The sequence below is a fragment of the Papaver somniferum genome, chromosome 2, assembly GCF_003573695.1.
Source record: "Papaver somniferum cultivar HN1 chromosome 2, ASM357369v1, whole genome shotgun sequence".
NCBI classification, from domain to species: Eukaryota; Viridiplantae; Streptophyta; class Magnoliopsida; order Ranunculales; family Papaveraceae; genus Papaver; species Papaver somniferum.
The window spans coordinates 69,053,777-69,067,248 of NC_039359.1; the positions used below are offsets into that span (position 1 = coordinate 69,053,777).

A 13,472-nucleotide genomic window follows, 5' to 3' on the forward strand; every position below is an offset into this window, starting at 1 on the left:
GGAATGCGGATGTGTCTTTCTTTTGATATTTTTGTTCTCTCTGTAAACCAATAGTATAAGCATTAATTCTATTTGCCGACACTGCCACTGCAAATAGAGGAGTATTTAAAATGTGGTGGCTGAAGAAACGTTAGTGGATTCTTCTTGCCAGTAATTATTATTCTAAAAGAAAAAGAAAACTAGGGCCTATGCTATACTCCATGTAGGAGGAGTACATAACTTGAGTGCTTTGACAGGTGCGAAATAAGAATGGGATTTGCACCAAAAAATCATTTATGCTTTATTTCCTGTCGTGGACGCTAATGCGTCTCCAACTGTGCAGCTATAGTTGGATACAGTGTAATTCGTTCCCTATATGGGTATTGACCGGGATCCAACCTTGGTATTCGGTTCTTCCAAGATTTAGGTATGTTACTGTACCTGGATGGATCAATGATTGACTGTTGATGAATCTGTAGAGACCTGCCCAAACTGGTTAGAATTTTTGTTCAAACTTATGATTCACTCTTCCATTATTGTTCCCATGCCAACCACTTTGGCCTAATAATTAGAAACTTACAAAACTGTCAATTCCAAGCCAAACTACTTTTCTGCTTCTTTTCTCATGACATGACAAAAAAGAGTAGGTGCGAAATGTGACTGAATGCTTTTCTTTAAAAAAGAAACAAGGAGAAGAGAAACACTAAGAATCGGTGTAGAAAAAAAGAAAGAAAGAAAGAGTTAGAAGAAAGCCATGGAAATACCTCCAACGAAACTCAGTTCGTTTGATGTTGCAAAAACTGATGCTGGTTTGTTGCAAAGCAAAGAGCTTTATCAGGTATTTCGTTCATAACTTAACTGATTATGATCCTAATAAGTGATAATACCTACTTAAACGCGCCGGAGTGTAGAGTGAGTGGATCCAACATGTACTGGATGGAGACATAAGATGCACCGATCAATTAGCCAAATTCAGTGTCAATTTTATTTGTTCAAAATTTTGAAGAATTTCTTAATCCTTTGTACGGTTAAATTCTTCTTCTTCAAAAGTTTATCATGCAATTTCACCTATTGTTTTTGATACAGTATATCTTGGAGACAAATGTGTACCCAAATGAGGCTGAAGTTCTAAAGGAGCTAAGAGAAATTACTGCTACCCAACCATGGTAATTGTTTTCAACTTACCATGAAATCGTCAGAATATTTACTATTTTCTAATGCATTTGTTATTTTGAATCTAATAGTCTTATCATAATTACTTTGCAGGAGTTTGATGCTTTGTGCAGCAGATGAAGGTCCGATAATGTCTCTACTTTTAAAGCTTACCAATGCAAAAAAGACAATTGAGATTGGAGTGTACACTGGATATTCACTTCTTGTCACTGCTCTTGCACTTCCCCAAGATGGCAAAGTTAGTTTCTGTCTAACTTCAACTGCATGACATGATAACTGATGTATATATACATGTAGTATATCGATATAGTTAACTAAATTAATTGGCACCAAACGACATAATATATTCGAGCATTAATACTTGATTATTACTAAAATCATACTTCATCACCTGATGCAGACCATTGCTATTGATCCAGATCGGTCAATGTTTGAGATAGGACTACCTTTCTTCAAAAAAGCTGGGGTGGAACATAAGGTGGAGTTCGTAGAGTCTATTGCGCTCCCTGTTCTTGACAAACTACTGGAAGATGTAAGTACATGCGACTGATATCAGTATTGCTCATAATTTATTCATCAAGTTCCCAACTTCCACTGAATTGATTCTATGACTAAGTATTTTTTTTTTCATTTTTTTTTATTGCTCAGCCAAAGAATGAAGGATCATTTGATTATGCGTTCGTCGATGCAGACAAGGACAATTACGTTCATTATCATGAGAGACTACTAAAACTAGTGAGGGTTGGAGGAATGATTCTTTACGACAATACACTTTGGTCAGGTACAGTTGCTTGGGAAGATGATTTAACACTGGATGAAATGATGAAAGAAATTAAAGACGTCTTTGTCGATCTGAACAAGAGATTAGCATCTGATTCTCGCATTCAAATTTCACAACTCCCTGTTGGTGATGGTCTCACAATGTGTATGCGTCTACATTGAATAATTTAATGCATAATTTTGCTGGACTGTGGAATGCAAATGTGTCTTTCTTTTGTTATTTTATTCTCTCTTTAAACCAAAAGTACAAGCATTAATTCTGTTTGCCAACACTACCGCTGCTAATATAGGAAATGTGGGGGGCTAAAACAAAGTTAGTGGTTTGTTCTTGCCAGTGTAACTATTCTAAAAAGAAAAGAAAAAATTATGGCCTATAATGCATTATAGTAGAGTACATAACTTGAGTGCTTCGACAGGTACTCACATTGTCAACGATGCAAAGGGGTTTGATCCAAAAAAAAATCATCATTTCTGCTTTACTTCCGGTCTCGGACGCTTATGGGTCTCCAACTGTGTGCTATAGTTGAATAGCTCGGTACCAAAGTCAGGTTCAAGCACCGAACTGAGAACTACCCTAAGATTTTGGCATCCCCTAAGATATACGACTCAGATATACAGCCAACATTCCGCAGGTGAACTACAGATTGCAGTGGTTGCCAAAAAAAATATGTTCCAATATGGAATTAAGGGAAAATTCATCTACTTGTTCCCTCTATGTAAGGAACAAGAGTAAGTGAAGCAAGTCATTTGTTTCTTTGTGACAATTCAATTTTGCGTCTTATTCTTAGAAGTGATCATACATGGCAGCTACATGCACTTAAATTCTCATTTTGTATTCCATAATTATGATATATGCCAGTGCCACTTTACTTTGTATCACTATAGGAAATTAACGGTTGATTTCGTTTTTCCAATTGTGTATCACTAGGAATATGTATTTACGATTTTTTTCGATTTTCTATTTAGTTGTTGTTGTTGATCTACGGCAACAAACGGGCGTACCCAATAAACTACTTAAAATAAAAAGGAAAACTGTATAACAAAAAAAGCCGCCAATAGAATAAAAGAGACTAAAATGAAAAGATGGAGGGAAAGGCTTTATGGTGAATTTTGGTTCGAATTTGGATGATACGAATGCCGAGCAAGAAAATGTTCCTCTGTGACTTTGTGACTTCGAACATGTTCCCTAGTCTCAACTAATTTCCCGATTGATATATATATTTATATATATATATACTAGTAATAGAAGGGGGTTACGAATCTATATAAACCGTCATGCTACTAGTACGTATCTATATATCCTCCTATGACCTATACACAATCGAGCTAATTTTACCTGTGTCATATTTGCGATTAAAAAAGATACACACAAGTTACAAAAAGAAAATGCCGATTCCAAAAACCAAACTTTATTCATGACATAACCGAAAAGAGTAGGTGAGAAATGCTCTCTTTGAAAACAACAAGAATAGGAACACCAAAATCTGTATAGAAAGAAAGAAGGATAGAAATAAAGACAGAGTTAGAAGAAACCATGGAAGTACCTCCAACGAAACTCAGTGTGTTTGATATTGGAAAAGCTGATGCCGGTTTGTTGCAAAGTAAAGAGCTTTATCAGGTAATCTTTTCGCATATATAATTGATGACATGTACTAGATATGTAAGAATGGCCAAGGTCGTGTTTTTTTTATTTTTTTGTAAGTTGTAGTAGTGACTTTCTTTTGATTTTGATAGTATATCTTGGAGACAAATGTGTACCCAAATGAGGCTGAAGTTTTAAAGGGGCTACGAGAAATTACTGCTACCCAACCATGGTAAGTAGTGTATTAAGCTTACCATGAAATCTTCATAATATTTACCAACTATTTTCTACCGGGTTTTGTTATTTTGATCTAACAATATTCAAATCTTTGCAATACTCTAATTGCAGGAGCGTGATGCTGTGTGCAGCAGATGAAGGTCCCATAATGTCTCTACTTTTAAAGCTTTTGAATGCAAAAAGGACGATTGAGATTGGAGTGTACACTGGATACTCACTCCTTGTCACTGCTCTTGCACTTCCGGAAGATGGCAAAGTTAGTTTCTATCCATATCACTCACTATATGCGTTCCTTTATTGTAATCCTGTAAATTTACACCGATCGAGAATGATGCAGGTTTCCTCGTGTAATGCTCCTTTGGGGACATGACTTTAACTAAGTTGGTTGTGAAAGCCATGATCCAATAGAGATTGACTTTTACGGCCAACGCCGGGTTTACGCACATGAAAATTTTGGGAGTTTCCTCTGTGGGCTAATCACTATTTTTGCTCTAATATCATGTAAAATAGACTCATGTAGTCTAAAGTGGAATCAAACAACCTAATTTAATCATTCATTATTTTAATCATATTTCCTCAACTAATCACTCTTCACGTAACGCAGATCATAGCCATTGATCCAGATCGATCAATGTTTGAGATAGGACTTCCTTTCTTTAAAAAAGCTGGGGTGGAACATAAGGTGGAGTTCATCGAGTCCATTGCTCTTCCTGTTCTTGACAAACTACTAGAAGATGTAAGTACATGCAATAATTTTCGACACTGTTCATCATTTTATTTTATCATGTACCCTGGTTTAAATTAATTAATACCTTAAGCTTTTTCATTGTTCGTGTGCAGCCAAAGAATGAAGGGATCATTTGATTATGCATTCGTTGACGCCGACAAGGGAAATTATGTAAATTATCATGAAAGACTACTAAAACTAGTCAGGGTCGGAGGAATTATTCTCTATGATAACACACTTTGGTCAGGTACGGTTGCTTGGAAAGATGATTCTTCACTTGATGAACATATGAAGAGCGTTAAAGATGTTTTTGTTGATTTAAACAAGAAATTAGCATCTGATTCTCGCATTCAAATTTCACAACTCCCAGTTGGTAATGGTCTCACAATGTGCATGCGTCTTCATTGACATATTTACGATCTCATATTAATGTAAAACTGTATTAGATTGTTGAAAACCGAATGCTTCAGATTAATAAATCAAAACAAACATAGTCGACAGTCACCAATTTAATTGGTTAATTTGGTTTAGAGTCCCTGCTAAACGTGACTCAGGTTGCCAACTTATAATAGTACTGATACATATTTGAACAAGCTCACAACTTTTGCGTCTCGGTCATGCCCTTGGCATGCATGCAAATATATCATCGTCAGGATTTTGTTTAACCACATATGCCAGTTGAAAAAATTGAAATGACCTGCCCAGTTCCTGTATCCCAAAACTTTATGGAACGCTAGATGCCAGCAATCCAACCCTGAAGCTGTCTAGCGAAGTCCCAGGACAGGAAACTATGCTGGGATGACTCCTCACCTTTATGACTTGATGAACAACACACAAAATTGCAGCTATAGCTCCCGAAACCACATCATCAGTAGGGATTCTGGAATGTAAGAATTTCCAAACCACCCAAGAGCTGTCTTGGCATTATATCTGATGGAAAAATTACTTTGGATGCAGTGAGGATTTATTGGTCATGATTCAAGGCATTACCAAGTTATGATGGGTCCTTGCTTGAATAAATTGCAGAAATTGTTACAGGAACTTGTTTTGTAGGAATCAGTTTTTCCGGTGGAAATAGACTCAAATAGACTGCTCATTATGTCTTTGTTAACAGTCTTGATTTTGATCCAGATCATCAACATATACCCTTTCTTCCCGTAATTCAACCACATTTAACGCATTCACATTAAAATTTGATGAAAGAAAAATAACTTTAATTTGGTGTTGTCAGCATGACCTTTTCTTTTTTATACGATCAGAGCCCAGTTGGATTTGTCGGCATGACTTGAATGGACTTGAGATATATAAAAAGATTGATTGGTTAAATTATCTTAGCAAGGAGAGAAAAGGGAAGCAAACTTGAATGATATGTATTAATGGATAGGCTTGGTGGGATATAATTAACAAAGACAGTTAAAGATTGGAAGGGTCAAGAAGAGCGAGGACGACAGAAAATAATTGAGAAGGTGGGAAAGGTTTTGGTGTTCAGGACGTCGCAAGCGGCCTTAAAGACGATATACATATTTTCATTTTCATGGATTAATTGGTTGATAGTGTAGTTGGAGGAAATCCTACAACCACACTTGTATAAGAATATGAACAATATACTAAGAAATTATGGTGAAGATCATTCGTTTATTTATTGAAATCTTAAATTGGATACAAGATAATACAAAGGTTTTACTTGTTTTCCAAATAAATTTTCTCTCTCTTAATTTCTTGTCTAACACACATTCTCTGGAATCTCTCGTTACATGACAACCCTTCCCTTTATATAGGATACTTACATAGTGGATCACAGCTAATAGATCCTTTATTTTCGGAATCACTGTGCGTTACAATCGCTCATGTACATTCACTCAGATTCGCACACTCTACACTTCGCACATATCTTCACACTTTACTCGTGATTATGCTGACATCATCAAATACGTCATCTCCATTTTACTATGTGCGATGATCTTCGCTCATATTGTATGACCTTTACTTCGCATACATAATGAATGTGGTATATTTCACTCCTACATTTTGCCTCTTCTCATTTCACTCTCTTCATAGAGTGAGCGATATGAGAAATCTCCATCCTAAAGTATCGCACATGTTCAACTTTTCGTATTCTGCTTTGCCGACATACTTCCGGAATTTAAGTTTTCTTGATTTACGCGTGTTTTCTTGACTATTCATTATCTGACACGTCTTTATAACCGCTTCTTCCTATCTGTTTATTCTTCGCATTAAATGAGATAAACCTCGAAAATCGAGAGTAAATCTTCTTACATATCTTCCTTCGTCTTCTTATTTCTTCTTTTTACTTCTTCTTTCCTCTTCACCTGTTACTGCAACTTTCTTCATCACCTTTTCTTTTTTACAGTCTATCGTTTCTTCCCCATCCTCTTTATCATTATCCATTTTTTCCTCTCTTCTCCTAACTTAATCTCAATTTCACTAATTTGATCACACTTTTACTGATTTGATCTTGATCAAGAATTTTCTACTTTTAAACTCATCATTCCCATTCCTTCAATAGATCCTTCTTGAAAAAAGATGGAAATAGAATTCACCAGACTCAAGAAAGATTTTGATACCAAAGGTTATTTACTTTCCTTTCCTTCTGATTCTAATTATTTGTTCAAACTCAATCTTGAGTTAATCAATTCCGAACAATGGACTAATCAGAAGATTATCGTATCACTAGGACAGCTTCTGAATAATCTTCCTATCCCACTGTATAACCCAGAAATTCCCTTGTTCTATGAAATTCTGGCTGATGATGGGCTCGCACGGGGAATATTTCAGCTAAGTGGTGATGCTATTAGAATAATTTTGGAGTATTCGCGTCGCGCAGCAGGATTAAGAACTTCCTATGCTTACGAAGTGCGAAATGAAATGTTTCGTGATAAAGCTATTAACCCTGTTGATTATACTCTTTAGAATTTCTTCAAACATTACTACATTGCGATCACGAAGAATGAGTCAACCAAGTGGGCCATTCGCTTAAGACAAAAAGATGGCATTTCTGAAGATGAGAAGATTATGCGAGACGTAGGTTGGAACGACAAATCCAATAGCACGGCTCGCAGGTCTAATGACACATGCTGGCTTAATTGTCCTATTGTCTTAGAAGGTCCTTATGTTTAGGGCAAAGATGTTGATGCCAAGTATCGGCAGTTAAAGAAGAATTATATCGTCACTGTTTCGAAAAATGGCAAGGATGCCACTCGTACTCGTGATGCTGCTGTTAAGAAAGTCTGCATTGATAATGATATTCCTCTCTCAAAGTATATATTCGCAGACGTTCCCCCAAATGAAGATGTTCCTGATAGTGAGGATAGTGAGGAAGAATATGAAGAAGAAGTAAGTGATTCTGAGGCTGAGCGAAATGATGAAGATAATTTAGGTAAAATTTAATCATTTTTTGCTTGCTGTAAATTCTTTCTCTGCCTCTTGTATATCTTCATGTTTGGAATTTCTACTTCAATGTACACCTTTTAAGTATTAGTTTTTGCTCTTTTAATATATGTTTCCCTTGTACACCTTTCTCGCATGTGCATGAGACTATCAGATGGGGAAAATAACATTCTTATTATGTTTGGATTCCCATTCTTGCCTCTGTTAATTGTCGCGTACTGATAGGCTAATGAACATAATGCCGTCCTCTGCTTTATTTATGCTTTTCATCATACGAAGTTATTCACAGTATAATCATTTTCCTGCAAAATAAAGTTAGCATATATCTTATTGTTCCTTCCTAATTAAAGGTCTTATTTTCCCAAGATTTTCTTTACTCTTGTGCGACGAAATCGCAGGAAGTCTTTACACTTTAATGTATTGACCCATTGATCTCGCCTTATCTTTTTCTTGTATTATTACCTCTTCAGGTTTCTGATGTGCGTGAATATGACAAGCCTTAATACTCCCGTGAGTAAAAAGCCTCATGACATTTACGTCTTTTGACACAATTCAGCTCCCTAATGGAGGGTGTTGTCCTTATCTTCTCCCTGGTTTCCCCTTCAAGGAAGCTTACCTCTACCGGGTTAAGGTTGGCTCCTCCCATCCGTTAATAAAACAACCAGTTGATTTCTCAGTCTCTTATCCCTCCACCGATAGGGTTTATGGTTACGAGACTGCACTCTAAGTGGGGTATCTTCGGACCGAGTACATCATAGTCAGGACTTGTCAAGAGTGGAAACGTACGCTCCAGACGCCCCGAGCACTCTTGACTCAAACGTGTACCTCGGCTCCCTGATCGAGTTTCTACACTCCTTAGAAAAGATCTTATTACCCCAGTCTTTCGATTTAGATGTCTTTCCTGGATGGGCATTTTTGTTTTTCTCACCCCAAATCTCCATGACTAAAGTTCCAGGGTCGATGTAGATTTCCCTTGAGTCATGCTTACCAGGTTTTCCCCGATTATGACGTACGATAGGTCTTACTTTTTGCCTCTTGCATTTATGAGAACTAGGTTGCACGCCACATTCAGATGCCTAGCCTCTCTAGTTAGAGTTTTTATTTCTATTGCCTTCTATTAAGGCCTTACTTCAAGGTCTTACATTTGCCTTCTCTTGATATGCAAATAAAATTTTTCATTCCCATTCTTATGCTCAAGTTATACAACTATAGTACATAGAGCTCTTATTAATTTCTTACTCATGAAAAAAAACATTTGCGCCTTTCGTACTAATCACTTTCTTTATTCTCCTTTTGCATCTCTTTAAGTTCGCAGATGCTCTTCAGAATATTACTTCGCATGATTTCACTTATCTCCTCTGTGCGAGAAGCTTCGCATATTTCTTGAGAACATAACTTCTACCTCTGCGTTCTTTCTCCTTCTTCAGAAGTACTCTCTCTGGTTCGTTTAGTGTTATTATTCGTAGAAGGTTCTGCCTCAGTACCCTTCTTATCTGCTTTTCCAATTGTACACACCACATCCATCATTTATCTTCCAATTTCTGCTTCCAATTTCTTCGCTTGCATTCTCGCTCTTCACACTTTTCAATATCAATTTCCAGACAGTTTCTACCTTCATTAATATCTCCTCTTATTATTCCAAGACCTTGAGGTAAAGGGAATTTTATGCGTTGATGAAATGTCGAAGCCACGCCCAAGATACTATGCATCCATGGTCTCCCTATCAGAGCATTATAGGGAGACTCAACATTAACAACACATAATACGATTTCTGTTGGAAGACTTTGTAAAGGAATTCGCATTGTCACTTCTCCCTTTGGCTTATTTGCAGCACCATTAAAGCCGTAAATTTTATAAGTTGAAGGAATTAATTCGTCATATCTTCCACCCATAGTCTTGTATGTATGATAAAAGAGTGTATCAACAGAACTCCCAGTATCTATGAGTATTCTGTTTATAGCCCAAGTATTCGCTTCATCTTCTTCATCATCTTCTACTTTTGCTTTCGGGTTAATCCCTAACTTCACCACTAATGGACATTCATGTGGTTCTCCTGCTCCTGGTGTTTCTTCCGCACTAAACGAAATAGTTTTCTTTTGCCAATCCTTAAGTGGTGACACTTTCGCAAGGTTAAAGATATATTTTCCATCACTATCTCTCGCATGCATTCGACTTAAGATGTTGCCATGAAAGTCTTCTATATTCTTGAACGAATGTATAATAGAATTATAGTATAAGTTTCTCGCCTTCGCACCAACTTCAATTACATATGTATTCTTTCCTTTCTCTGCACCATATTCATTTCCTCCTGGTGGTGGTGGTGGTGGTAAATTCTATGTCTGCTTTGCTAAGAAGTGGTTCAGTTTTCCTTGCTCAATCATTCGCAATATGATTTTCCTCACGTTCCTGCAATTATTTGTTGTGTGACCATGAAAGCGGTGGTATACACAAAATTCTTTGCTCCTTATCCCAAAGGGTGGGTCATCTCCTACATTATGTGGTTCAGGAATTTCTTCCATTAATATAACAGCCTCCTAGATTTTGGCTACTGTAGTATTCAACTTTGGCAAGTTTATCTGTTCCCAGACCACCTTTCCAGTTCCTTGTCTTTTATTATAATATGGTTGTTGACCCCCGTAACCTTATGGTGGATTGTCCATTCTTTGAATCTTATTATTTCCTCCGCGATCTTGAAATTGTTTTTCTTTGTATTCTCTTTCGAATTCTTCCTGATCTGCACTACCCATTGCTACCAGCTTTTGTTCCACCTCCTTAATGTTCTTTCCTTGATTTCCTTGAGATGTACTCGCAACCGCATTTGTAATTCTTGGCAGAAAACTTGGGTTCCCATTATTCGCATTGGTTATCGCAACCGGGTAAGATTCCATTTCTCTCTGCTTCTCCTCAAGTGCTATATATTCCTCTTGAAACTCGCGCAACTCTGACATTGTTATAGTGTCTTTTATCCTGAAGATTTGTGTATATAATAATCTGTAGGAAAAAGAGCATTGATAAAAGCTAGTCTAAGATTTCGTTCATCTACCCTTCTTTCCATTTCACTATACATGGTTCTCCAATGTGTGGTTAGATGACGCAAACTCTCTTTGATCCTTCTGCGAAGTCTAAAGGCTGTCTCAATCCCGGGTCTTGACATATTAAAACTGATATATTGTCCCAAAAAGACGTTCTGTAAATGGCGAAATGATCTAATGGTTCCTACTGGAAACCCTTAAAACCATAACAAGGCTTCCCCTGTCAAGCTAGCAGGGAAATACTTGCACAAAACTGCATCATTATCCTCCCATTGCAACAGAGATCGAATGTAAGCTTTAATGTGTTTTACTGCACATGTACTTCCATCAAATATACTTGTGAATACTGGTAAATTGCATTTAGGTGGTATTATTGCACTTTGGATTTTCCTCGAAAAGGGTGTTTTCCCAGCTTCCTCCACTGATTCTTCTAACTGTCTCCTTCCACCATTCCTTCGCGCAGTCATCATTTCTCTTAGCTCTACCATTTCTCTAAGAATTTCTTCACTCATAGTTTAATCTAAATCATGTTGCATTGGTCTTTTTAATCTCTCTTTCCTAAACCTATTTTCATGATTATTCTGTCGCATGGCTTCTTGGATCTTTCTTTCTTCAGCTTCTTCTCTTCTTCGCCTACGTCGTTCTCTTTCATCTCTGATACGTTCTCGGATAACATTATTTCTTTCATCCTCTTCTTCGCGTGCATACTGATCTCTTAATATTTCTCTGCCATGCAACAAAATTCTCCTTTGTTTTGGATCATTTTCTTCATCATTATCTGACTCATAGCGTGCGCGATGTCATTCGCCTAGATTTTGACGTCTGTTATTCCTTTGGCCTTCTTGTTGGTGATGATGCTCACGCGGTTTTTCGTATCGATCATCTTCTATGCGTTTCTCCTTGCGTTGATCTTGTAAGTTATCACCTACCTGTAAGTTCTCATCAATATTATCTAAAGGTTGTTCTTTCCTAGCACCTCCTTGGTAGGATTGACTTCGTCTTGATGAACTTTTGCTTGTCTTAGATCTTGACCGTGTAGCGCTTCTTGATCTATGTTCTTGTAATTTGATGTTCTCTTCTCTTAGATCTTCATTTGACGTATCAATTTCGCACGCTCTTCCTCTTCTCTTCGCGGTTGTGTAACCAATCTTTGTCTAAGTTCTGCAATTGTCATATTTTCTTCATTTCCTTCAATCCTTCCTGGATCTCCAGTTCTCTGTTCCTCTTCTTCGGTTGAATTCGTACGTGTAGTATGGATACTCACTCAATCGTAATCAATATCATTATTCTGCTCTTGTGTACGCTGAGGTCTATTTTCTCTTTCTCCTTCCTCTGGTTGCTCAGGAATTTCACCTCTTCTTCTTTCAGCAATTCTTTTACTCCTCCTAGCTGTCGCCATTTGTTCAGCAGTAGATCCAATTCGTACCATCTCTACTTTTTTGTATTAACAAATGAAAGACTATTTTAAGAAGAGTTGAAAGATTCTAACGATGAAAATCTCAATTTTTTAAACAAAAAGATTAGATCTAAAATTCTGTAAACTTGATTTCTAAGCAAATTCACCAACAGGATATATCACTCATCCCTGTTTCTAGCGCCAGATGTAGTTGCAGGAAATCCTACAACCACACTTGTATAAGGATATGAACAATATACTAAGAAATCATGGTGAAGATCATTCGTTTATTTATTGAAATCTTAAATTGGATACAAGATAATACAAAGATTTTACTTGTTCTCCAAACAAACTTTCTCTCTCTTAATTCTTGTCTAACACACACTCTCTGGGATCCCTCATTACATGACAACCCTTCCCTTTATATATGATACTTACATAGTGGATGACAGCGAATAGATTCTTTATTTGCGGAATCACTGTGCGTTACAATCGCTCATGTACATTCACTCAGATTCGCACACTCTACACTTTACACAGATCTTCACACTTTACTCATGATTATGCTGACATCATCAAATACGTCATCTCCATTTTACTATATGCGATGATCTTCGCTCATATTGCATGACCTTTACTTCGCATACATAATAAATGCGCGATATTTCACTCCTACAGATAATGCCTCCTTGTAAAATTCTAATCTCTAAAGTCTGTCAGACATAACCATGCAAATTCTGCCGCCCTCTTTTAAGGGAATGTGGATTGATTCAGGCCGCTTACAGTCCTTGATCGAGTTTAATTGAGGTGTCTGGCCCACTCGCACCTGGCAGTACTTAAATATATACCCTATACAATACGGACATGCAGTTAAGCGTGTTAATTGTTAGGTGATTTCCTAATCAAGTCTTAACCTACCAATATGTGGTCCGCTCAGTTTATATACGACGTTCAACTATTATCATATATATATATATATATATATATATATATAAAAATAGAGTTTTTTCGAGCGACGTGGTTAATCGGAGCTTCTGGTTGATTCTGATCTCATCATTTTAAATTTCAGCCAATAGAATTTTAGGAGAATCTTTTAGACCCGCAAAATATTATTTATCCAATCACATTTTTGAAAATAATTAGTTAAAATTACTAAAT

At 36.8% G+C, this 13,472-nt stretch overlaps 1 protein-coding gene and 1 pseudogene across 1 annotated transcript; both read left to right on the forward strand.

Annotated features, from left to right (window-relative positions):
• Window positions 1-657: 657 nt before the first annotated feature.
• On the forward strand, window positions 658-2,304 carry LOC113347951 (probable caffeoyl-CoA O-methyltransferase At4g26220). The gene is made up of 5 exons (XM_026591641.1): window positions 658-817; window positions 1,066-1,145; window positions 1,246-1,390; window positions 1,553-1,684; window positions 1,801-2,304. The coding sequence occupies exons 1-5, from the start codon at window positions 734-736 to the stop codon at window positions 2,092-2,094; spliced, it is 735 nt and encodes a 244-aa protein (XP_026447426.1). The 5' UTR covers window positions 658-733; the 3' UTR covers window positions 2,095-2,304.
• A 1,105-nt stretch (window positions 2,305-3,409) lies between these two features.
• On the forward strand, window positions 3,410-4,969 carry LOC113347953 (annotated as a pseudogene).
• Window positions 4,970-13,472: the final 8,503 nt, after the last annotated feature.

Bases quoted from the DNA above. Each gene is read 5' to 3' on its own strand.
- LOC113347951 (XM_026591641.1), top strand. From the start codon at position 734: ATGGAAATACCTCCAACGAAACTCAGTTCGTTTGATGTTGCAAAAACT. The intron at 818-1,065 runs GTATTTCGTTCA...TTTTTGATACAG, and splicing joins AAAGCAAAGAGCTTTATCAG to TATATCTTGGAGACAAATGT. The intron at 1,391-1,552 runs GTTAGTTTCTGT...CACCTGATGCAG, and splicing joins CACTTCCCCAAGATGGCAAA to ACCATTGCTATTGATCCAGA.